At 45.9% G+C, this 27,139-nt stretch overlaps 1 protein-coding gene across 1 annotated transcript in view; it reads right to left on the bottom strand.

The window, feature by feature from the left end:
* Positions 1-27,139, bottom strand: part of LOC116947446 (disintegrin and metalloproteinase domain-containing protein 9-like) — a 42,104-nt gene continuing 14,965 nt past the window's right edge. Inside the window, exons 6-26 of the mRNA XM_032963194.2 lie at positions 26,792-27,023; positions 26,124-26,189; positions 23,372-23,446; positions 21,808-21,983; positions 21,000-21,078; positions 18,885-19,018; positions 17,893-18,073; positions 16,946-17,035; positions 15,658-15,853; positions 13,468-13,576; positions 12,472-12,643; positions 11,231-11,311; positions 10,694-10,799; positions 9,310-9,430; positions 7,761-7,824; positions 6,599-6,666; positions 5,971-6,031; positions 5,713-5,753; positions 4,706-4,826; positions 4,081-4,139; positions 1-3,697 (exon numbers count right to left, since the gene is read on the bottom strand). Of these exons, the coding sequence (XP_032819085.2) occupies positions 3,640-3,697; positions 4,081-4,139; positions 4,706-4,826; positions 5,713-5,753; positions 5,971-6,031; positions 6,599-6,666; positions 7,761-7,824; positions 9,310-9,430; positions 10,694-10,799; positions 11,231-11,311; positions 12,472-12,643; positions 13,468-13,576; positions 15,658-15,853; positions 16,946-17,035; positions 17,893-18,073; positions 18,885-19,018; positions 21,000-21,078; positions 21,808-21,983; positions 23,372-23,446; positions 26,124-26,189; positions 26,792-27,023 (2,290 nt within the window). The 3' untranslated portion in view covers positions 1-3,639. The remainder of the gene's footprint in view (positions 3,698-4,080; positions 4,140-4,705; positions 4,827-5,712; positions 5,754-5,970; positions 6,032-6,598; positions 6,667-7,760; positions 7,825-9,309; positions 9,431-10,693; positions 10,800-11,230; positions 11,312-12,471; positions 12,644-13,467; positions 13,577-15,657; positions 15,854-16,945; positions 17,036-17,892; positions 18,074-18,884; positions 19,019-20,999; positions 21,079-21,807; positions 21,984-23,371; positions 23,447-26,123; positions 26,190-26,791; positions 27,024-27,139) is intronic.

The raw sequence follows: 27,139 nt of genomic DNA on the forward strand, positions 1-27,139 counted from the left end.
AACAGCCAAAGACAACTTTATTCATCTCCATTCACATCAAGTACAACATGTACTTTTACAGTATATACATACAAAATATTCTCGAACCTATTAAATAACCTGCATCTGCAATTTCATTAAATTCTGATACACCTTGGATAATTAAATTTGCATAAAAGCGTTCCTAACAATATTTACAGCTCAATGGGACATTCAAATTCAAATCGGTTAACAGCGTTGTGTTATGAGAGTGGTTGTATATCTTTAATGATTATTAAAATGCTCTCAATCCATGAGGGTAAAATTATAGCAGTAAAAACCTCTTATTTGAAACATGTTTAAATATTTTGTAATCAAGTGGACAAACCTATGCAGACTGAAAATTACACAGCAGCCATCAGCTGCAGTCAAAACATTAAGTGCACAGGCTTCAAACATTACATAACCACAGTACAATAAGTCTTAACATTTAAACTCGTGTGGTATAATCTATGTCAGTGTGTATTTCTAAATGTTGTGACAGCCCACACACAGTTAGTGCAGCGTGTAAGGTCTGGTAAATTTTTGTCTTAACATTGCCGTAATATTTTAACAGCGGTTTTAGTGGCCAATAACAGTAGTTTTCATTGTTGAGCTTCTGTGATGATTTAAATCTCAGTTCCGCCCTATTCTAGATTCCAAATAATCCTTGAATAAAGGATTGTGATCAAATCCATCCCCAGGACATTACTGCAAGAATAGGCATGCGCATGCATGTGTGTCTACAGGGGGAGTGGTGGTGTCGTGGTTAGTGTACTGCGCTATGAACCCAGGTATCTGGGTACAATTCCCAATCACCGCTAACAACAGCATCCCGTGACATTTGAGCTGGTCCTGGTTCTCTGCATTAGTAAACTCAGCCTAAAACGTGTAATTGGTGCGGTGTGTAAACATCGGCACTATGGAGATAAAGACGGCCAGGCATGGGCAGCTGTGCTCCGTGATTCCTCATAGAAGCCCACCATCAGCACTTTTTGTATTTGTCTCCGTGTATAGAGCAATGAATTTGGCAGAACATACAACATCCATCCATCACAGTTTAACTGTGGTGCTCTGCCTTAAAAAAGTATACATACCAACATTACGCACACATGCACAGAGCGTACAGTCAGTGCAACAAAAACGGACGCGATGTGGGACAAAGAATTTGGCCAATAAAATAAAAAAAACATGCACGTTGTAATAAGAAAAAAATGTTTGACACTCTACCATGAGTTTCCTTACTAATGCTATTGTACAGGCTGTCATAATGGTAAAACGTAATACATAATGTACGTCTTTAAATGAGGATTTGCTTGGAGTGCACATCTCAAAACCGCAGACACACGTGTCGTGTTCTACGGGCAAAGATCATGCATTTGGAATGCGGGCTAATGCAACAGCAGCATTGCACAATGGTCGGAATAACAGGGACATTACAGTGAGCTGCGAACAGAAGAATAAACCCGAGTGTAACGCAAGCTGTCTCATGACATCTGGTGGCTTGTAGCTGCAGTGTGAAGAGATAACAAACTCCACCTCGTCTCTGCCAGACTCAGATGACCCGTCGTTGCTGGGAGTTTTAAGTGGTTATCGGAATGTGGACTGATGAACCCGCAAGTGGAATTCATTCCCTCCTTCAGTTGGGAGTCAGAAACTACTGTGGCTGCCTGCCATCGTTCTTTCTGTCAAATTCTGTACCAACCAAAGTTTGTGACATCACCCAAAAATTACCTTGGACATCAAACAACAGGAGCCCGACGCATTTGGTAATCCCACACGATGTCGATGGACATTTATGATCTTATGGACCACAATCGGGTAGAGCGGTAGCACAGTGATTAGTGCACCGTATTATGATTCCGGTTACCGGAGTTCTATTTCTCTCCACAATTAACATTCGGTGGCGAAAGATACCTGAAGCTGTCCCAGGCCACCCTTCACCAACCCGCACTGTTCAGCAACATGAAGTATGCTCATGCAACCACCCCCATGACTGTCATGGCGTCGGAAGGCCTTCGTCAGTAAAATTGACTGACAAAGCACTATAAATCGTTATTGTTAACAGGTTTAAGTTTTCAGCAGGGCGATGTTCCAATGTTGCCTTAAATACTGAGCACTATGTTGGCATTTGCGAATAAATTTAACGGATCACAAAGTTATGATGGAGAGAAAACAACTCATAAACTGACATAACACATAAAACGTACATTCTTCAATGACTACCCACTTTGCGAGACTTATAAAAGTCGTAAATTAACGGTTAGTTTTTTCAAGGGAAACCAAAACTTACAGGTGTTGTTTCAAGGCTTATCATACGTTAATTTATCATTTACTTTAATTGATTATTCTACTTGCATTGATTATTCTACTTCTGCTCTGATACATGCGTTAATTAACTCTACACTATATTTTTTCAGTAAGAGAAACAGGTAATCCGCGACCACGTGTTTATATGACGGTTTTGGCATTTACTCAGGTCATAATATACATTTTGAAACCATTTGACAGCCTTACACGAGTAATACCATTATGCATTTAAACACTGTACAAATGAAATTCAAACATGGCTGAGAAGTAAAATCACATCAAGTGTCAGATCTCATTTTAAAGTACAGTGGTTTGCTTTATGTGCAAGTTCAGACCCATTCACGTCAATATTTCTTCCGTTGTAGGAAATCAGTAGCGCGTACGTACAAACAAACGAGCGGTGTGATGCCAGAAAGCAATCACATCTCCAGTGCACGTTTCGTATTCAAGAGAATGTGGTATAGCCCTTCGAACTAAAAAGAGCTCAGAAATATCCCTGCTGAGTATTAAGCACACATGCGTGCAACATGTCAACGTTACGGTATCTGTGCGACTGTAAAACTGTACCTAAAACACAAACTTTGCTCATCACAGAAAAAAAAATTCTACCACATTGGGCCGGATTCATATTGTGGCAAAACAGTGGAAGTGCATCACCTTTGGCGATTCTCCCTAACGATGGTAAAGGAAACCTTTGCATGGCTTTGCCAATATATATGTAAATATATAAAAACGGGCATGCACCAACACATCAAACGAGCCCAATATTTTAATTATAGATCAGATGCATAAATCTTGACTTAAAGCTTTCGTGACTGCAGGAATTCATATCAGATGCACAATCGCGCCAAATAACTTGTGGAATGGGTAAAACCAATGTCAACTTTAATAATAATGCAGCTCAACGGGGACCTGCATTTGCATATAAGGGGAACGGCTGGAAATTTTACATGGTAGCCCAGACCATTCAGAATGAGTTCAGTGTTTGTTGTCCTTCCGAACAAAAATCCACCCCTACAAACGACTCAAAAGTGTTGATCAAACCAATGGCAAAAAGGTGGCAATGCAAGCAGGTAGCGGCGTACTGCTGTGAGCTTGGAATTTCAGCCTCATGCCAAAAAAACGAACATTGAGAGTACCCTATTGTTGAAAAATATTGCATATGCAACTTCGGAAAAAAATCTGCACATGCAGGCGTGCAATAATGAACAATACATACCATAACAACAGCCCATGTTCCCATGAATGTAATGTCACGAGCCTTACATAGTCTCAAGTGTATTTTGTCCCGTTTGCTACCATCAGACGCGTGGCCTCCGAGGAACAGACGACTCAAACTAATGGCGTGAGATTGCCTGGCTTTGGCAGCAACGCTGGCTTAGACGACACCCTGCCTCATCACACACAGGGCGTCACACACACACACACCGAGTCAGCGGAAGCAATGTGCAAACACAGACACTCTTTGTGGCATACTAATTTGAAAATGTTGGCATCTGCTAATTTGTGTGTGTAGCCTTGACGATGATAATGTGGTCCATTTTTATAGCTACCTCCACGAAATACAGCAATAGGGATTTTTAAAAAATATATATGAAGAAACGTTTGAAATCTTTGAACACTATTCTCTTGCATGATGTTCAGCCATCACTTTCACAACAGTGGGAAGAGGCTCATTAGAATCAAGTGGGGTATCTATAAATGGATCACCCTGTATATTTAACTGCCTAAAAAACTGTTTGCTAGTGCAGGCACAGTATAGCGAGCACCCACCTGGCACCGTGACCACCCGAGATGTCATCGCGAGACCCCGCCATGGCTTCTTTATTGATCTGTGATTGTCGACATTGGCAGAGAGGCTGCGTTACAACTCACGGAACCTGGACTACACGAAAGGGAGGATTACCATAGGTGTCCCTCCAATGGTTATCACAGTCATTCAAGATAAAAACAATGCGAGATACACTCTTTAACCCAACCTATTAAGTTAAGTGGGAAAATTAATTTTACACTGTATGATGTGCGAAATATTTGAAAGAAAAACATTTTTATATATATAAAAACGATTTTTCTTGTTTTTAGGATGTTATTTGTCCGACACCGAAGCATTGTTGTGCAGTAAGTGACGGTTGCATAATTAAATACATATTTGAGTGTTGTGAACTGCAGGGATATTAAAAACCAAACAATAACTTTTCAACAACATTTGTGTTTGTGTGGCTGGGACATACACAGGTTTTCCCCTCCGTTTTCTCAGAGTGGCACATCCGCTGAGCACAGGTGACTTTGTACGGTGTTAAAGAAGTTCCACATATATATGTGGCCAGAATGCTGGTCTCATAGGACAGAGTTTCTAGCCAAGCAGCAGTTCCATTCTCTCCAAAAATCAAGCACCCACCTGCCAGGCATCCTGCTCAGCCAAGTACTGAGGTTTTGTATGCCACTGCTGTTGCGGCTCTTCTTGTCCCGTAGCTTTGGATGTGCCTTGCTTGGAATACATAGGCACCGACGGAGGAGGCCTGCATATGACATGAACCACGAAACACAGGTGGGGCACAGACGTGTTATTAACACTACAGCGCCGAACTGTTGATCCAAATCATTAAAAGAGATATGTTTCCCGAACATGCAGGTGGTATGACCGAGATGTGTCGGAGGGAAGTGCGAGGATTTCGAAAGCATTCAATATTTACTTGGGCAACGACCTCCACTGCCCAGTCCACAACTTAGGGCTCCCGAAATTTACGGTGCCCGCATTGAGACACGATATCAAATACGCAACCTTATTCTGACAATGTGATAAAAGCTGCCCGCTAAGCGGTGAAAAGGGTGGTGGATTTAAAGCACAAAGGGTGTGATGCAGATGATGGCGGAGGGCCATGTAAAGTGTGGTTGAGTGCTCCGTCTGCGGTTTCTCATTAGCTCCTGTAATACAGAGCAAACTGCCAAACTTGAAATGGCCCATGGCCAAACACCGACAAGACTGTTAATGCAAAATTAGGCTCGTATTTCCATCGCCCGTGGTAGGATGTAACGAATCTCCCTCCCACAGCGATTCGATAAAGTGTCACAATTCAGAGTAACTATTTGATTAAAAAAAATATTATATTTGACGATGGTTTTTAACAGATTGTAATTACAGTTTAATATTTCATTTCTTGTTTGATTGAGTTTGTTTTGCTGTTAGCCAAAACTCAACGTTAACTCATCATTTGCATATGATTTGCATGAAGTGTAAATGATCGTTCATTACACACTAGATTCAATGCATATATCGTGAGTGTGAGGATCGATATTAATTTGTGAATCGATTAATCGTTACACGCCTATCAAAAATACTCCTGTATTCACGTAGTTTACGTTACAATGAACAAGACAGGATGCGCTTATTTAATACAAGTTCACCTTGTGGGCACTATTGTAGAGACTTCAGAGCCATTTGTAAACTGCAATGGGAAAATGAGCAACAAGACAGTCACAATTGATATCATTTCACAATATCACAAATACTGATAAAGATCGTGTGTGTGTGTGTTTGTGTCACCATTGCTTAGTGGCAAAGAGCAGCTGTTGTCGTTGTTGTACCAGAACACATGGAGGTTATAGACAGAGTAAGAGCTGAATTAAGACATTTATCTGAACAACTTAAGACTGGTAACCTACGTGGACTTGGCTTTGAGTCGCTGAGGTTTTGGGAGCACTGGCTTGGGGTGGAATCAGAGGTCTAAAGAAACACAATGCCACATCAACAACATCAAGGTTTGCATCACTCAACAGTTAACATAGATAACGTTCAAGATTTTTTGTATAATGCCTTTTCAGTGTGCTGAGCAGGCTATCGCCGAGATCCTCGGCTCTAGTCCAGGCAGCCGCCAATGAAAAAACACCAGTATCTCAAGAATCGGTGGTCTTAACCCGGTCACCAACGACTGTACAAAAACTATAATATTAAACGAGATTGTCCATTAAAATTTTGCTTGATTCAACTTTGTAAAAAATAATGATTTGCTTTGACATGTGATTAACAACCTGTGCACAATATAGAAATGGTGTGCCCCTATTGTGGATAAAGAGGCTTACCAAAGTGACCACGGAAGTAGTTCAATGATATAATCTTCACAGGTCATTCTCTGACACGGGGTACTGCACTGCTAGCTGCTTGGGTGTTCAACACAAATGTATGCTATGCCTCAAGACGTGACGGCGATAGCACAATTGGTGTCTACGCAATTTGGGGAAACACGAAAGCTATAGTTAGTTAGGGACAGTGAGTAAAGTATTGAACCATTACCTCTTGGGTATATTTGTGCTGCTGGGATCCGATGCCTTGCCATTGTAATCATTGTCTTGAGACGATTCCTAACAAATTAAAAAGATTGTGAACAACCGCACTCACATTGGCTGGCCACTTAAGAAGTTATCACGGCATAGGTGAGGCCACTCATTCCTATAGCAAAGCAAAAGTCACGGCATGCGAGTGTTGTTTATATTTTAACAGAATTTCGAGATGCGATCACATTTGGATGCTATACAACTTCAAATTCTCGTATCAATTGTCTTGTAAAAAAAATCATAACGAAAGCATTATATGCCGATCGACAAACAATACAATTTTTTATTGTAAAATGTCAATTCAACTTTTCTAAAGACATCCTGTTTTCTAGAGCTCGAGTACTCGGCCAGGTGATTCAGCGGTAGAGCAGGCGGCTCTCGCAATCGGATGGTTGTGAGTTCAGATCCTGGTTGGTGGGCTCTTGACTCAGCTCATTATCCTTCTGGGGTCAATAAAATCAGAACGACTCTGTGGGGAATGCAACAGTGGTTTCCTTTTGATAGACTCGTCCCCGTCATAGCGATATGGATTTTCACCACGGACTCAGTTCTATAAACAGAAGATGAGCACTGCCTCAATGTTCATTTAAGCAGGAATTAATTTTTTTACCCAATTATATCGTTTCAAATTACCTAGTGGGGATTAATATAAAAAAATCAGTATTTGTTTTCAATAGATCATTGACAGGGTAGTTAAGAAGTTACTCAACTTCTATAAAACCAGGAAGGTGAAACGTATTTTTAAAACCACGTCTGCCCGGGTCGGTGACCCAAAAATCTTTCCACACTTGGCATGCCACGTCCAGGATTGTGTCTTGCTATGGCTGTGGTGACGAGTTACGTGCCACCACCTGGAATTTAGCGGCGGGTAAAATATTCAAATATATAGAGTGAGAAATTAAGCCCTGCCTACTATTACAAACAACTACCCATCCCCATCGTGCAGCACTGAACCATGCAATTATGTCGGTATTTGTGTTCCTGAGAGGAAGGCAATGTTAGTCCTACGAGGGGCAGGTCAAAGTAAACAACATCAGTCTGGCTGGGTTGTAATGAACAACCATCATATAAACTAAGCAAGCCAAATAATCAGTTCCTTTGTAAACGTCAAAACAGCGTACCATAAACTGCGACGATGGTCGAAATTTGGATTCTCCTTTGGGCGTTGCTTTGGTGTTGTCAGAACTGTAATGGGGAAAAAAAAGTTTTGTGCTTTTCACAAACAATATTGGCATCGGAGAATCAGTGACACGAATAACATTCCAACTGACGAAGCGTGCAGCAAGACGGGTCGGGGCTAAACAGGTGTGAAAGCTGTTTAACGATGGGGGTTGTAACGTCCTTTGCCAGTAGCAAAATATGATAATTGTTTTTTTACCCTTTTATCTGGCAACAAAACTGACACCTTTTTTTTACAAGGAGTCATGTTTGCATTGACCACAATACCTGCGGTCAGAATGCAAACAAAAAACATAACTCTCATACTCTGATGGTGCATTGTCTTTGAGTTGTGCGCCTTTTGGCGTCATCTGGTCCAACACCACGTGAGACGAGGCTCTAAGGAAAGCTGTCTCGGGTGTGGACCAATCAATTTCAAGGACAGTGCATACATTATCAGAGTTATGTTTTTTGTTTGCATTCCGACCGCAGGTATTGTGGTTAATGCAAACAGTTAAAAAGGTAAAAAAACAATTATCGATGGGGGTTGTGTTTGAGAGATGAAAGTGCGTGGACTGATGTGTATGCAGATTAATGTTACAAAAAATATTTTAAACAAAGCCTTTATTCATTTCTCTAAATAGTTTTTTCTTAAATAATGTCGCGCTATCACGCACGCTGGCATCGTGGTTCACGCACTGCACTTTGAACCCAGCGACGTGATTTCGATTCACGGCCACGGCTAACACGAACCAGTGTGAATAATGACCAAACGGCTCTTATGACTGGACACAGAGTGGAGAAGCCATCGCTCTGCAGTGGATTATATGTATGTGGAACTTCTTTTTCGCACCATACGTAGCCAACCGTGCTCATTGGAGGTACGGGTGAAGAACAACAAACTAAACACAAAAAGCAGTTCGAAAGACATTAGTTATCAATCTAGATTTGACCCTTATGGCGATACCCCGGGGTACCACAGTAACCCGGCTCTCGAATAATGTCCGTGATGCAGTAATTTTTAGTCTGTTGATGGTCGGCAATGCAGCAATTGACTCATCTCGATGAGCTGTACACGATGCATCATTACGGTGCGTACGAGCGTTCCGGGTTTCAGGGCAATCGTCCTCGCTGCGTTTCGACATTGCAGAGTGGCACTTATTTCAGATTGATTGGTACCCCAGTCGCGGAGTTAAATACACCCCTGGAAAAAAAGTGCCCCAGAAATAAAATATTTAATTGCCTCGGTCATTTAGTATTATTTGGTACCCCGGGATACCGCCATAAGGCTCATTTAATGTTTACAAAGGAGTTGCATAATAAATATAGGTTTGGGATTTATCATGATCAATCATGCTGCACGGGTCCAATGATCATTTAAGTATATTTAACTTATTTCACACAGTACGTAGCCAACCATACTCATCGGAGGTGCGGGGGAAGGACAACATTATATGCAATCAATCAGACCTAGGAAGCCCGAAAGAGCTGTGCATGGGGGTAAGTCCTCACCTGCACTCCTGTCTGCGCTTCATGTACTTTCTGCGTATGTACTGCCGTCTGCCGAGGAACGCCACCACCGCCAGCACCGGAACCAGCAGCAACAGCAGCCACAATAGCTGGGATTTATCTGCTTTAGCATACCAAGGCAGCGCAGAAATGTGCAGTAGAACGGAGTACGAGCGTGAATGTAGAACAAGACAATGATTGATGCATGCCACTCATCCACCCACTCGACCGTATTGGCAGAATCTTGGAACTCTCTGGCAAATGGCATTATGGGGGGGGGGGGCGGGCACCCACACCCCACAAGGGTTGCAGGAGCTCAAGGAGAAGACCCGCAGCCCCACCACTTTCTCAACACAATTTGGGATGGGCAATAATTGTTGTATTACAAGCGATGCCCAAATCCCCCCCAAAAAATAATCTGAAAAAAACGATATAAAACATGAAGCTCAGGTCATGACCTCCTCCACTTTTCCAAGTCTTCAACCCATGGATCAGCTGCTTGTGATTCAAGCCCACCCAGACTGCGACTTTCTCAATCCAGAGTCTTCCTTGGGTACCCTCTGCTTCTAGTTTGTAAAGATTGCTGGATCTATTGATGTGCTTCAACAACCACGTATCTTGATTTAAAGCTTTCGTGATTGCAGTAATTCATATTCTTAGTTCTTTCGGTAAAGTCACGTTGAAGGGAAACAATAAAATATATAAAACAATAATAAATATATAAATATATATTTTTCCCCCCTTCAACGTGACTTTACCGAAAGAACTAAGAATATGAACCACGTATTTGTTCGTCTAATGATGGCTAGGAGCTAATTGTGGTCCATAGAATTTCACGAGTTGTGTGTGCTGTCACAGTAACTTTTCCAAAGCATTTCATTTCGAACCCTACTTGTCATCTTCCGTTGACAAACTCCATTCCCTTTTGACATGACACCCATTAGTCTACACTGCACTCAACCAAGCCAATGCAGCAGTATAATGCAACGTGACATGGCACAATGTAATAGAGCCGAAACAGCGCAACAGAAACACAAAGAAGCCCAATTACATTCATGCTAAATGTATCGTCACGCAACCCGCCTTAACTGTAGTGTACACATCTCTAAAATATTTGTATACATGTCATTACATGTTTACGATGCGTGTGGTCGGCCAAAGGTATGTGAAAGTCCTATTTGGCCCTTAGTAAAAAAGATACGTTTACCACTGCTGGCTTATGGAAGCCCTGAAGCCACCACGGATTCCACTGGCACCATAAGAGAAAATCATAATAATAATGGTATCGCGAATTGAATCATTGAATCGTGAAGGGTGTACATCATTACGTCCCTTGTGCGTGGCGTGTGCGTGGCGTGCGTGTGTGCGCGCACACGGCCATGCGTACCTTTGCAAGTGGGCCCGCTGTCTATGGAACCCCCACAGCCTTTCGAAGAACAGTCCGGGGGGGCCCAATCCATCGAGCAGTGGCAATGCTTGTGGTTGTTGCAAACCTGGCATGGAATTGACCAACGGGTATATCTCAGCGACAGCGGTAAATTCCACAAAGGCGATCCAAATACTATAATTGCGATACATTGCAGTTATGTGACAGCACCTCCCTCTTAGTGCGGCTGGCTACGTACAGTGCGAAAGAAGTTCAACAGACATACAATGCATCGCAGAAAGAGTGGGGGGTGTTTATTTTTGCACGGAGAGGCAGCTAAGTAAGTGGCTTTTGAAAAAATTATGATGATTATTCACTTATTCAGAAATGCCACACTGGGTACAAGCACTGTTTTTCATGAGGATTCCTGCTCTATAGGGTTTTCATTTATTAAGATGTTTTCAGTCCATTAATGAGCCGCTTATACAGGTGGGAGGGAACAGCGGTGCGCCCGGAGAGAACGCACCGCGTGCGAGGAAGGACAAAAACCACACTCACCCCACGGCCATTGCACTTCGTGGTGGTGTTGCAGTCATAACCGAGAATCGTGTCACTTTGGCACTTTTGATCATAGCACACCTGTGCAGACACAGAGGGCCAAGTTAAATTCGCCAAACATAGCGAAAATCTGCCAACTATCCCAAAGGACCTTCCTAAAAAGACTTTTGCATGCATCGTCAAGTACATTAACTATTACACGGGCATTACCGTAGTCTCATGATTATAAGATGCTCTGAACAGTTAGATGCAACCCAAATATGTGCCCAGAGTAAACAAAATTTTACAAATCTGGTCACACAACACTTTTCAGGTGATAAGATGTACACCCCAAACGTTTTCTTTCAAATAAACAGAGAGAAGCGTTGTCCTATAATCCGGAGATTGCGGTGTCTAAATCTATACAGTTAATTCTACTGGATGTTGATACGGCAGATCACCTGACTCACAATCAGAAGCTTACAGCTTCAAATCCTGGTTAGAAATCACTCGGCACATCATTCCTTCCTTCGGGGGTTGATAAAACAAGTACAACCTTGTAGGAAAGCACAACAATGGCCATCCTTGGGAGAAACCAATCCCCAACATAGAAATGTGGATTTTCCACCAATGACCCAGGACCATCAACAGAAATGAGCACCTATAAATGGTCAATTGAACATTAAGACACTTGGGACTTTTTAACTTGTGTATATCAGAAGCATGGATGAGGAACACAGGAATTATGGAAAGTACGCAGGCTAGAGACATCATATGGACTGCTATGAAAAAGGCTTGGGTAGGGGCATATCATTAGATATGGCCCAGGGGTCGGAAACCTGTGGGCTCCTGAGCCGCGTCCGGCTCTTTAAGAACCGCTCCGTGGTGTTATTTATTAAAGGACCACCGTCTTGGATTCACCACACAGTGCATTGCGGGGCTCTTGAAAGATTGAGGAGTTTTTTTTTTAACCGAATTCGAAAAAAATGGCTCTTTTTGTTCTTTGGGATGCCGACCCCTAATATGGCCGGTTGGTTAATATTAACGATGGAATGGCAGCAGAAAACTGAGAACACGGCAGGCAGGACGTCTACTACGGAGATGGAGTGATGAACTCGGCTCGTGTGCAGGAGAGCTAAAGGATTGTTGCATCGTGACTTCATCTGAGAAGGCGACGACTTGGGGAGGCATTCAACTACCAGTGGATAGATGATGAGGATTATAATTATGAATGAATGTGCTTGAAGGAGGCAGCATCTCACCAGGCCAGAGCCACAGCTGGTTCCTGGCTGCACAAGGCCCGGGTCTGGAACGTCGGGCCCATAGTTGTAATCCACAGCACGGCAGCCCTCGTAGCTCACGTAGTTGGGAATGTGTCCGATGAGTGGCTCGTTGGGAGTGTTGGTGCAGATCAGCTTCCCGCACTTGACGTTCCTGTAGGGCCAAGAGTGTTTCACGGTGGTGAGATGTTAACTACCTCGCCTGGTTTACAGGAGGTCGTGGGTTCAATCCCGACGCTGATGCCTGCTGTATATTTGGAGTTTGCGTGTCTCTCTCTCTCCCCGTGGTCGTGTGGATTTTTCTCCGGGACCTCTTGTTTTTCCCTCCAGATTTAGAATCAACATGCGTTTAGAATATTTGGCTGCTATAAAATTCCACATGAATGTACAAAAACCATAGACGAGGTGGTCGGCAGGAGGGCTCAGCCCCCTACATTTTTCTTTACGGGAGGAGGGAATCGTGTAAAGCGTATCATGTACACGGGGCACTTAGCGATGCATCGATTCATTGATTGAAATTAATTATTGTAAAATCCCTTCCCCCCCCCCACTCTCCTTCCGCCTGCTCGGATGAGTCCCGGCGTGCTCGCTACCATCGATGCCCCTGGAACTACTGCCCGGAATGTCAGAATGTTGATCAATATCCGTCAATGTATGATGCGAGGGAGGATGTGGAATAAAAAATATATATATTTTTCATCAAGTCTTCTGTTCATGATCCATGCCCTAAACCACGGATCTGTGAATCAAAAGTGTATGCTGTCATATTTATGCTAATGGCGCAAAACAAAACAATAGAACAAGAAACGATACAAATATGGAGGTAAATGTGAGAATTTTTAATTGAATCACAACTCTCCAATCGTGACAATTTATTTAATCGCTGGGAGAGGGAGAATTGTTGAAATGCAAAACTGGACACGATGCTGAGAATGTCGCTACGGTCGCTGATCATTGCACGAGCACTCGCTCACTCACCGTGACTGACAGGAAACGGGGGTTCCAGCGGCGTTCATTCCACAGTTCCCAAACTCATTCCCCTTCATGTTGACAATTGTGAAGCAGTGATCGGATGCAGGGACAGCTCCTGTAAAGACCAAGCGAGGACAATGACCATGGTCAACTTAACTCCAGCCACTTCACTTCCAACACTCGACGAAGCACGCTGAAGGTGAGAACATTTACAAAGCCCGTTCTCAATCTACTGCTATAAAAAAAAACTATCTAAACTCTTTTTATTTTACCAGGTAAGGCCCACGAAGCTATACAGCTCTTTACTCTTTGGTTCTTTCGGTAAAGTCACGTAGGTATAAAATAAAATAAAAATCAATCACGACCAAAGAGTATGGATTCCTGCAGTCACGAAAGCTTCAAATAAAGATATACAGATCTTTTTCAGAAGCGACCTGGCCACAAATGATAGCTCAACGAAGTGGCTTATCACGTGGAATATTTATAGCAGCCAAATACTCTAAAAGCATATTTCTAAATGTGGAGGGAAAAACCGGAGGACCCGGAGAAAAATCCACGCAACTACAAATATACAGGTGTTAGGGTAGGGATCGAACCCACAACCTCCTGTAGACTAGCACAGGTAGTTAACACCTCTCTGCAGGATGATGGCTTCCCCTACACCGTGTAGGGTGCAGGGATTATTTGACCACGCATCACCACACTGGTCCATAAGGGTTGGTGAAGGCAGGTGACCACAGATTGTGGGAAGCATAGTACAGGTCAACAATAGATTTTACTGCACTGCCCTCTGCTGCCCTCTGCTGCCCACAATGTACACGCGAGGTCACCGGATGTAAAAGCACTCAACTCGGCATAATAATTCGTGCTGTTGAACGGGTAGGTGCACGGTATTTCGTTCACAGCGTGGAGACACAGCTGGGGGCTGTCGTGATATCATGACTGTTATTTATTTATTAGGATTTACCCTGTGAGCCATTCGGCTCTTGATTTGGGTTCAACCGCAACAAACAATAAAATTACAAGATACACCTAAAATTAATTGTACACAAATCTAAACATCACATACGTAAACAATAACATCCTACAGAAAAAGCACAATCCGTCCATGCTGCGTACAAAAAGTGCAAAAAATACGATTTCGATGTTTGAGCCCAATAACAATCATAATCCAAAAAAGATCAACGTTTTAAGTATAAATCTATACTAAATAAAATCGGGCCAAACCAATCCCCTCTAAAACTTACTAAAACAATGCTATATAAACAACGTAACAGTTTTCCCAACAAATGTGATTCAAAGTTTACAATAGCGACACACACAACACACATCACTAAACCTAGCGTCCTTCGCTAGCTGCATAAGTCAATCCATAACAACCGGATTAACAATAGCAGTAGCAGCGCACTATAATCAAAATACATAATAATTTCATACATCAGTCAACTATAAATATATTTTTTATTTCAGGCCACCGGATAGCAGTGGCAGCTATGGTTGTATGACTCCTCGAGAGCATTTTTTAGTGATTGTCTTGTTGGTAACGATCCAAGCTGGAGTGTATTTGCGATAGCGTTCCAGACCCTGGGGGCATCTATAGCAAAAGCCCTTTCTCCAGTATTTGTACAGCAATTAGGAAAGCGAAGCTGGTAAATGAGCGAAGATCTCAGCTCATATTTGTTTTCCGAAACAATAAGGAGATCCATGAGGTAATCAGCGGATTTTTTTGGAAGTACATCGTAAATAAATAATATCTGACTGCTCAAGGGGACAACACTTTTGAACAGTATTGCAGCAGCCCGAGGACTGCGAGCCACACAGCCGATACCAAGCAGGCAACGTGGCCCAGTTGGTGTTGGCTTGGCCCAGTAAGGCTGCAGTGGGAATCCAGGCCAAGCCCACTTTTCTTGATTTTGGAACCAGGCTGACCCGCTCGTAATAAATAGTCATGGTGATCATGGAATTGTAATCTGGTTTTTATATGGTTAAGGGTGTGGTTAGGCTCGTACTGTGGTTAAGGCTGTGGTTAGGCTCAGGCTGTGGTTACGCTCTGGCTGTGGCTACGGCTGCAGTTAGTCTCAGGGTACGTCAGGTCTGTGGTTACGCTCAGAGTGTGTCCGGGCTGTGGTTAGGACTGAGGTTAGACTCAGGCTACGGTTGGCTCGGGAGAGGACATGGAGGCTATGCGCTACCCACCGGGACCCCAGATGCCCTCGCACTGCGACGTGTACGTCTGGCAGACGCCGTTGTAGCAGTAGGCAGCGGCGTTCTGGCAGGGGTGGCCGTTCTGCAGGAACGAGTCGTCCGGGCAGGAGGCGGCCGAGCCGGAGCAGAACTCGGGCAGGTCGCACACGCCCTGGGCCGCTCGGCAAACCTCGCCCTGGCCCACAAACTGCCAGCGCCAAACACAAAGTTTAGGATCTCCTCTGAAGCAGTGTCCTTCATCGCAAGGCCCGTGGGCCACTGGCGGCCCCTGGTGGCCTTTAGTGCGGCCCCTGACGTGCGGCCCCCGACAATACACAACACGTGACAACACCAACCACCATCATCATCACCATCATCAACGTGCTGCTGCCAAACCCAACAATGGTTCCAAATGTGTGGCGGGCCTTACACTGATGTCTTATTGGCGAAAGTGGTCCCCCCCCCCTCCTCTGAAAATGAGCGGATGCTGCATCTGGGCTGGACCCACAGAGCGACCAATGTAGAAAGAAAAAGGTTGCACAAGCAAGAAGACTTGATACGGACAAATTTCCGATGGGCTCAACCAGGACACACAGTGGATTGGCAGCCCCTCACTCTCTTCAGCCCCGCCTGCTTTTTATGGAGCCTCACCCACTTGGTAACTAGCCCTGCCCACCACACAATGAGAGTGTCTCTCCTGCCACAATTTCTGATGTTGGCCCCATCTGCTGCTCACAGTTCCTGCCTACTCCGCTGCCAGCCCCTCGAGGCTCTTTGCCCAAATCATGACAAAGATATTTTTAAGTAGGGGCCAACACCCCGATTATCACAAATGCTTTTGGCCAACTAAAACAGGATTTTTTCAATCCAGAACTAATATATACACATAAATACTTTTTATTCCAAAGTTACAAGGTGTTACGTAAAAATTACCAAGTTACGTGGCGTTGTCATGGGAGACTGGGCAGAGACCAAAAGCTTTCTACACTTGAGAGCCTGGTTGATTCACAGACGGCTACCACCTCAAAGGTTCAACTTCATCTATTTAGCAAAGAACAGTGCAATGCGTGCGATGCATAAGAAGGCGTAACCACTTGTCCGTTAAGGGAGGGAGAGTTTTGCCAACGTTTGTACTTTGGACCATGAACTTCGTAACGACTTTCCCGTAGATAAAACAAAAGCAAAACAATAAATCGTTGAGTGAGAGCAACGGTAACGAGGTTATATGGATGTGCGCATGAGGGCTCTGCTGCAGGCAGAGCGAGAGGGGGAGAGGGAGAGTGTGGGGGTGACCTCTGACCTGGCAGTCCTTGCAGCAGGAGCCGTAGGCACAGCGCGCTCCGGATCGCAGCCGGCAGGTGCGGGCGTCGCAGCACTTGTTGTCGCACTCCTGCAACTCAGACAAAGATGACCCATGTAGCCTTCAGCAAGCTCGTGTGGGAGAAGTGTTGTTATCGTGAGCAACGATTAAAGCCAACATGGAGAATGAGGGGGTGGGGTGTGGCTAGTACCACATCCGGCCCACATTCACCTCCCTCAGTGTGTGTATGTTGAACTTCTTTCGCGCCATACGTAGCCAACCGTGCTAATCGGAGGTGCCGGGGAAGAACAACAAACTAAACACAAAAAGCAGTTTTAAAGAAATGAGTTTTCAATCTATACACACCACATCAACAACTGTCACACACCGCAACGGTTACTCATCTAGTACCCAGATTACTTGCCTCAACTCGGAAGAACCGGTCACTCAACTCAAAGAAATGGCTAAATTAAATAATTGATTATTGATAGCACAGCCAAGGCAACTCTTATGACGGTTGCTTCTTCTTTTGTATGGCTGATGTAGATGCAGCGCAACAACTGCAATTTTCACATTCAGGTGGTCAAGCCAGGTAACCACGTCAGGGCAGCGGAGTGTACCGCTGTGATGTCTTTGGTATTTTTGGATCGGACATTGCGTCGTTATACGTTGTACCGTCTGTTCGGGATGACCACAGTCGCACACTACTGGAGAGTTTTGAATTTTCCATTTGTGCATCAGATTATCCGCATCTAGTGCCCTGGTTTGTGCAGTGGATGCGATTTAGGGTGGACCATGAGCTCCGTGGAAGATCAAACCCAGGGATCTTCTGCATTGGGGTCTTTCACAACTAAGGTATTTGCTTGCGAGTTCTTTTCGAACTCCATTCAGCTCTCAAGCGAACGAGCGCGCGCCTGAGAGGCCGGGGCGGCCGTCCGTTCTCAGACCTCGGGGGAGCCGCAGTCGCACTCCTCGCCGGCGTCCAGCATCTTGTCCCCGCATACGGGCGGGCGGAATGCCTCGTCCGCCTTGGGCACGTTCAGCAGGCACTTGCCGCCCTTCCTCTGCACGACCAGGTCCTCGAAGTCGTCCGTGCTGCAGCTGCTGAAATTGGTCGGCACCGGGGACCTGGGCACGCGGGAAATGCGGCGGCGATCGCGGATAAGAGGAAGGGCCACTGCTCTCAACGACAAAGATCGCCGCCTCCACCATGTAGCCTTAACAGACTGCTGGGGCATGAACCTCTGCAACAAGCGTAAGACGCACAACTTCTTTAAAAATAGAGCAACACATTGATCAGTGGGTGCATGTACGGTACATTCCAAGTGGTGTAAGCCTATACAGTGTGTGTATATATATATGCTTGCAAGGTACTGTTGGTCTTTCCGATGGTGATGCTGCACTGTGTATATATTTTTCACAATAATGTCAAGAGGTTATTTAGCCAAGTCAAGTGCCCAATGAACAATATGACACTTTTATAAGAGAGACATGCATATTACTCAATACACGTGTACAGATAGTGCAAGAAGCCATAAATACAAACAGACAAAAAGGCAGGCAGACAGGCAAGCAGGTAGATGTGGTTGTACAGACAGATAGGCAGACAGACAGGCAAATAGATGAGCAGAGAGATGGATGAACAAATCGATAATTGGATCACCAGATAGACGTAGAAAGAGAAGTTGAAAAGTAGACACACGGACAAAGAGACCACTATGAACATGTACGAGAGACCAACGGATAGCCAGATTGATATACAAACAGGCAGAGAGACAAAGAAACATCCATGCAAACAGGCACAGAAAGACAAACATGACAGACACACACGCACAAAGATGCAGACACGCAGACAGACATAACCAGGCACACACACAGACGCACAAACACAGAACACTGAGGTGGCACCCGACTTCTGTTGTGAGTGCAGGGAACCCACGGGAGCGATCCCACCATGATGCAGGAGGACTTGGGGCAGCTGCAACTGCGCCCGTTGTCGTGGCCCATGCCCAGGTTGTGCCCCAGCTCGTGTGCGGTCACCGAGGCCATCACCACGATGCTGCGGGATCCCAGCTGGAGACAAGCAAAGGGACGGCATGTGTCACTGTGTCACTCGTGTGTCCACGTGTACTTTCGAACTGCTTTTTGTGCTCAGTTTGTTGTCCTTCCCCCGCACCTCCGATGAGCCCGGTTGGCTACGTGCGGTGCGAAAGAAGTTTAACATACATGCAAACATCCTAGCCAGTTCACCAAATAGTGCAATGATTACCTTAGTTATGTGTAATATTTTCTCTCACTTGCTTTGACTGCGAATGGTTTACAAGTATTTTGACCGAGCCAGATTGTTGCAGAAAATATTTGAATTCTGACTTCCTGGAATTAATTATGCCTTCCCTTATTTTTCTGAAGATGCTTGAAGTAGTTTCAAGAATAATGTTGCATCTAATTTATGCTATATTTGGTAGTGAGAATTGTTCTGCAACTTAAAGAATAATGATTGGTGCGTTAAACATTTGTATACGCCAGAAAATTTTATGTTTGGCTATGTCAGGTGGTGGAAGGTATTTGGCCAGATGATTAGATGGCCAAACCCTAAAGTTCAATATTGGTGGCTGAGAAAACCTATGCATCAGGACATTTTATTTATTTACATTTTAAATATATTTGTGCAGTCACTTGATTCCTCCTGTAATGCGATTGTTCTGCTCCAGATTTAGTTTCATTTTCCTCACCGTTTTATTTTAATTCCTTTTTTTAATTCGGGGACCCAGGTAAACACTTGCCAATAAGACTCATTCTGGTCTCTTGAGTTCTTACCTGGACACAATATAAACTATACTAACTTTAACCTGCTTTCTCCAGCCTCTGCCAATTGCTTCTCAGACCCCAGATAAAACCACACGAATCCGTTGCGATACATGGAGTAATGTATTAGGTCTCGTTCCCACTGTTGGCTCCATACCACCCTCGTCATCATTACCAGCCATGGTAAATCCACTGTTGGATGAAGATCTCCTCAAACTGTCCATAGCACTCTTTCCACAAAATTAACATTAAAGGGCAGTCTTGCAATGTGATTTTAAAATATTGTCTCTTTAAACATTTTCTATAAATAATAAGACGTTAATTTCTAGTGAAGGCTCCCAGCTCGTGTGCAGGTCCGGGATGGATTGTTCCATCACGTCATCATGAGTGGTGGCGACGGCTTACGGAGGCCTCCTTCACCCAGCAATGGATTTATCATGGCTTAAGATGAAGACAATGAAGAATTGTACTTTGGAAATAGTCCATGAGATGTCATATGTCAGTATCTTCTTGCTCAAATGAGTGCAGGGCGATGCTTATTTCTGTTGGAAGTTCCTAGCTAGTGGTGACAATTCCGCATTACCCTGACAGGAACCAGTACCTGCATATGACACCATGAACGCCTTCACACTATAGGTGGAGCTCATTCACCCCACAGGAAGGAAATGGCCGAGTCAACCCCAGCTAGGGTTTGAACTCACCACCTCCTTGCTTGCAAGCCATGCTGCTCTCACCACTGGCTCCAGGCCACTCGGCATTTAAAACTGGGTCCTCGGTCAAATAATGTAATCAATTATTCACCGTCCAGCCTGTGCGTGTGTGTGCTTTAGTTGACACCGTTTTGCTGTAGTCTCAAAAGATGGGTGCAGCTGCGTTCAGTCCAGTAACTGGTTCATTGTTAGATACAAGGCCAGCCTTTTGTGCACGTGCGTGTGTGTGTGTGGGGAGCGGTAGTATAGCGGATAGCACGCTGAGTGGCGAATCTGAGTTAGATTCCTGCTCACGGCCAACATCAGTCACAATTATCTGAACAAGTCTTGGGCCTCCCCGAGGTCAACTCAGCCTAAAATGAATACCTGGTGCAGTGCGTAAACATCACCACTGGGGAGACAAAGGCGGCCGGGCAAGGTGTTGGCAACCCACCCCCTCGTGTGCCCTGCCGGCCTTCATAGGTGCTCGTGAACAGCACTTGCCCCAACAGTCTGTTCAGGCTATACAGGGGACCTTTGTCTTTGTGTGCAGTATTTACGCTGTTCACGCCCCCCGACGTGCTTCGGGAGCAGATGGTCCCCACGAAAGCCATGCCCAGGGCTCCCGTAAAGCCATTACTGTTGGGAATTGTATACGCACACAGACATACACACACACACGTATGAATTTAATAGAGACATCACGTATAAACACAACAACCACCACTCGTTCACCAGTAAGTGGCGGTGATGTCACCATGGCACTTGTGCCATGTGAGCTGTACTCTGTATAAATACAAAGATCCCCGTATAGCCTACACAGATTGTTGGGGAAAGTGCTGTTCGCGAACACCTATGAAGGCCGACACGGCACAAGAGGGGGTGGGTGGCCAACACCACGCCTTGCCGCCTTTGTCTCCCCAGTCGCAATGTTTTTACACACCGCACCAGGTACTTATTTTGAGGCTGAGTCTACCTAAGGGAGGCCCAGGCCGTGAGCTGGAATTAAACTCGGGTCGCTGGGTTCGTAGCTACACTACCACTCCCATATATACGTCCGCTCTCCATGTATAAATACACACAAACATACACCCTGTATAGACAGGCATAAACGCATACATGTTCACACAACACTTACGATTAGCACGGTTGACTATGTATGGTGCAAAAGAAGTTCAACATACATACATAGATAAAACACTCGAAGCGAGGACTTACCGTACTGATAATGACGTTCGCGATGATTCTAACAATGAGGATGACGTTGCAGGTATCGCCCCAAAGATAATGATGGTGACTCCACGATGATCATGCTGATAATGATGATCATCACAAATTCTACGACGAGAACATCGACGACGCCGATACCTCATGAGGTGTGCCACGTCGTGGCGTGGCAGGGTGCGCAGATTCGACTCTCGCCACTTGACAAACTTCCCGAGGACGGCGCCGGCCGCTTTGGTGGCCATGATGAGGTTCTCCTCGTCGATGGTGAGAACGTTCACAGCCACGAGCACCACGCGCACGTTGATCGACTTGTAGAACTGCACACACAGCGGGCCACCGGCGCCGCCGCCACCAGCCAGCCAACACAGCACCACCAGCATCACCGCGACGACCGTGGACCCATCAACGTCACTTAAAATAATTCCAGCATTTTCAAACCGTTTACGCGTGATTTTCACTTACTTCCTTTTTTTGGGGGGGGGGGGCTTTGCCTGAAGGCAGGTCCCTTGGCTAACACCTTTGCCATCCGTCCCTCTGATCTAGTCACTCATCTTCATTTATACAAACACCTCCTCCTTCCTCCAGCTCCTCCTTCAGAATGCCAACCCTTGGCCTTCTTCTCATTCTTTTCCCTCCCGGTCTTCCTTCTAGGAGGTCCTTCATCAAACCGTGCCCTCACAGGATGCGTCCAATCCAGTTCTCCTTTCTCATTATTATGACTTCCATGATGAACGTTTTTCTTTCGCTGATACCACCCAACATCTCTTTGATGGTCTTCTTTTCTTCTCTGAATAATTTTCACAAATTGTAAATAGTTTCCTATACGTTGCACTTCAATCGTATTTTGTACTGTTTGTTGTTGTAACTTTCTGACCCCGTGCCCCTAATGGACATGTGTGAAAAAGAGCTTCATAGCTCATCGTATTTCTCTAGGATAACTAAAGATTTTTATCCTGAAATAATCGAAAATCAATCGGTTTTAATTGACGAATCGACGCGTTGCTGCGTAACATCGTGAGTCGTCTAATTCTCTCACAATAAAACGTCCATCTCACCAGTTAATCATTCTATCCCCCTCCTGTAACGCACCTGTAACGCCGAGCTACAGCCGTGTACCGTCACCACAAGTGCTCGAAGTAAAGCGTGGCTACTATTGATATATATATTTTTTGCACAAATGTAAGTCAACGCTCAATAACAAAAGCTCTGGAAGAGCAAGTCGGCTCCCACAGGTTACTTTCAGACGATTCTATTCTTGCGTCTAGAAATATGTTCAGAAGCTGAATGCCAATGTCGAGGTGTGCTTGCCACGAGAAGGCTTGAAGAGAGCGAGTTCGTGTAGCTTTGCTGCTCCTCCGCTGAAGGAACGCAGACTACACTGCGTTTACTATATGGTCCGTAGTTAAAAGTCGCATCAATCAATCTTCATTTTACGTGCCAAAATTGTCCTCAATAAAGGAGGCAGCAGTACACATTTCAGCAGCGGCGATTGGTGCGAGCCCACCAGGGGCCCTAAGCGTTAATTATATTGGGTGCATCACCTGACAGCAAACCATTACATAATGAACGGGCAACATCATTCCATAATGCCCAGTCGTGTGAAATAATAAAGCGAATTACCATGCAAATTATGTTAATATTATTACACCTTTAAATGTTTTTGTTGTCACAAGGATCTGCACGGCCCAAAGTGCGGTCGACTCACCGAGTCCATGATGTTGGTCAATTCTGCCATGTCGTGCACCATTGCCGTCTTGTTTCCCTTGTACCGGTTTGTGAACTGCGCCACAGCACACAAACATTTCAAGGTTAACGAAAATAAATAATCGATAGCTCTGCGTCAACCCACTGCTGTATGAAGGCCTCCCCGAGCAGCATCAGTCACAGGGGTTGTTTGACCATAGTTGACCGTGCTGGCCGGTGCAGGCACACTAATTGGGGGGAGGGGAAGGGGAAGAAAGAAGGCAAGGTAGCGGTTCGGAAATCGCTCACCACTGGTGCCAGTCGTGACCAGAAACCACACCCAGGTTACTTGGTTCCTAGTGCAATGTGCTAAGCACCGTCACGGTCCCCCCCTCTCCACCAATGTGAGATTATTAGGAGTGATTTAGTGATCTTTAAACGAAGGGCAGTAAAAACCACCAACTCTTTAAATGATAGGGGATTGAAGGGTCCGGTTTTTCGAGTTTGCCAGGACCAGGTGTGGCTCGTGGCAGATGACATATTGTATGCCTTTCTCACGTAGATCGGATTACACGTGGGGTATGCAACAAGTACCCTGCTGCCAGAGCCAGCACGAGTGAGTTTTTTTTTCATAAATGTACTGGAGATTGTGATCTCCCTTGAACAGGCGCAAAGCGCATTTTGTCTGCCGATAAGATCATTCGGCACCCATCCGTCAAGCAGCTGAGAGGATAATCAGAAACAATTTCCAGTGCTGGGGTGACGGTCCGACATCACCAGGAATAACCACATTTGGTCGTAACTATACAAGTGGCTCCATTCCACCAAAGCGGCTGTTTACCCAGTACACGTTTAGAGGCACTACTCTGTGTACCATGTATATGTCGATTCCCTTTGTAAAAGTCTCATCGATGTACAACGAGTGCAAGGCGGCCTGTGTATGTGGAGAAAACTGCACACATCGAAGGGGGGCAAACACTCAAAAGTTCTGCATAGGTAAAGAAAATCCACAGACAGACCCGACTCATCGGATCTCCATGTGGACAGAGCTCACTGCTGTCCTGCCATCTCCTGGGCACCTCGCATCTCCACGTTTATAACACCTGGTATGCCCGGGAAATACACGGAGAAAATGGAACAATCGCTGAAACTTTCCCAAAGTAGCGAGGAGAGATACGTAACCCGCATGACACTGAGAGAGAGGAAGAGACGCACTGTGAGGAACAAAGACAAAGATCCCCCGTATAGCCTTAACAGACTGTAGGGGCAAGTGCTGTTAGCGAGCACCTATGAAGGCCGGATCGGTACACGAGGGGGTGGGTGGCCAGCACCACGCCCGACCGCCTTTGTCTCCCTAGTGGCGATGTCTACACACCGCACCAGGTACTCATTTGAGGCTGAGTCGACCTAGGGGAGGCCCGGAACCGGTTCAGATAATCGTCACTGGTGTTGGCCGTGAGCGGGAATCAAACCCGAGTCGCCAGGTTCATAGCGCAGCGCGCTAACCGCTACACTATCGCTCACACACACACACAACTCAGATGCATTGATAAGTAGCCTTGGGTAGGAGACATCACTCGAAGGTTTCCTGGCCAACGAACAAGAGAGAGTGACAGAACGACGGTTAAGAGGAGGGAGCGTATCCAAGAAGATAGCCATTGCGGAAATGGAGCAATGAGATTATCTCACGTGCACAAGTGAGATGGATTGTAGCGTCGTAGAACTGTAAGAAATGGCGACGGCACGGGGAGACCTTCATCCAGCAGTGGATGGAGAATACCAATCTGACGGTTAACAGAGTTCGGGTTCTCACGTTTCATGAACAGCAATGAAAGGGGCTTTCAAAAGCTAACTGCCCAATCTACATATGAATGCGGCCGCTATTGGGAGACTTAAAGCACTCAGCAGTGGCATTGAGGATAATAATTCCAAAAGTACAATGCAAACCGCCATCAGTTTTGAGCGGCCACCAACTTGGCGTTACCCACCGCCCCCCCCCCCCCCCCCCTTTGTTCACACTCCAAATTGAGACTCCCGGTGTGTCAAAGAAACAAACGGCTTGTTCGGAGACGATGCTCTGTGTGTGCAGGTTGACGTTAAACGTCTGAAGATACACAATTACATTCACAGCGTAAAATAGGTTTAAATGCCCCACGCCCCGCACGATGGTGGATAACACACGTCCACAAAGGAACTTAACATCTGCAAGTATAATAATTGTGTCAATCAGCTGATGGATGAAGGCCTCCCCTTGCAATGCGGATCGTGGGGGTTGCTTGACCATAATTCACCACGCTCGTCAGTGCGGGTTGGCGAAAGGAGACGCGGGGACGTAGAAAGTACAATGCAACAATACATTTTGCTGCTCTGCAATGAATGGGTAATATTCTGAAAATCCAGATGGGAATCGTTACATAAACTCATAGGGTGCAACCGAGCTGGGAAAATCAGTCGAATAAGCCGATTGACCAAAAACTGAAATCGACCATCTCGCATCCTCAAGGCGGTAAACCCCCTCCCTGCAAGCCAGACCCAGTGTGACGTGGCCGATGATGCCGATGACATCACCAAGCCCAGAACAGAACCTCCCGTCCAGTGGTGCATGTGGGAACGGAGGTGTTTTTTTTATTGCACGATTTTCATGTTATCTAATTAGTCGAGTAATCGAGACGACGTCGCCGACGGGTAGAGTCATCTGCCGACCGCGTCTGCCGCAGCGTTGATTTGACGATGGTGTGGCCGCCCCCCCGTGCGCGTGTGCCGGCGAGACTCACCAGGGTGTTGTCCACCACGAGCAGCAGCTCCACGTAGCGCGTTCCCGGCAGCACGGCGCGGCGCACCTGCGGTGGGAGGGGAACCCGCCATTCGTCTGTTAGCCTCCAAACCGGCTCAGATACCGATTGGTTCACGCGCGCGTCTGCACGAGCCGGTACGAGCCGGACTTACCGGTGGGAGGGTGAAGCTATTTTGAAACTGCAATGCTTGATTAACAAAACTGCTTTGCCTCGTTACATTTCGCCCTGCACCCACACGTCCAAACTTTCGGTCACATATCCTTTTAACCTAAGTTAAAGGTCATCATCGAAGACTACAGGCTCCTGGTTCCTTTCAATCGGCGGTGTGATGCAGTACTTTACCCTGTACAGCTATATGTCCTCAAGTGCTGTGACGGACTGTCTGACTCACAGATGGACATCACGTTTCTTATAACGCCTTGCATTTGTACACACAGCCCCCTTTGTCAATCCAAGTCAAATACAAATTTTACTTTTTCTTATAAACGTGTGGCGCCAATCTGGCACGAATCTGACACTCAAAGCGCCATCGCCACGTTAACACTGCCGAACGAGGGCCTCCCCCGACGGCGCGATGTCACCGAGCCCATAACATGGGGGATGGCCGTGCCGGCGGAGCGGAGTGGGCATCTGGTGCAGCCACAGACCCGGATGTGGAGCTGCTGCTGCTGGCCCCGGAGCGGCTCCAGGGCCGGATCGCGGTGCAGCGTTGGCTCCAACGGGTGGACGACGCCGCAAGCGGAGGAGGAGGAGTTCGAGGCGTGGAACGTGTCGGTCAGACGGAAGACGCGGTGGAGGCTCCCCACCCTCTCCCCCGCCACGCCAGCCCCCCCCCACGGCTCCACCCCGTAGCTCACGTCCCCCACGCTGAAGTGGCCCCTGCACGCAGAGGGAGCGGTTGGCCATAGGTGAACAGAAGCGCAGTGTGTGTGCGTACGTTTGTATGTTTAACTTCTTTCGCACCGTACGTAGCCAACCATGCTAATCGGAGGTGC

Source organism: Petromyzon marinus, chromosome 30 (assembly GCF_048934315.1).
Source record: "Petromyzon marinus isolate PM22_M1 ecotype Great Lakes invasive population chromosome 30, UKy_Petmar_22M1.pri1.0, whole genome shotgun sequence".
NCBI lineage: Eukaryota > Metazoa > Chordata > Hyperoartia > Petromyzontiformes > Petromyzontidae > Petromyzon > Petromyzon marinus.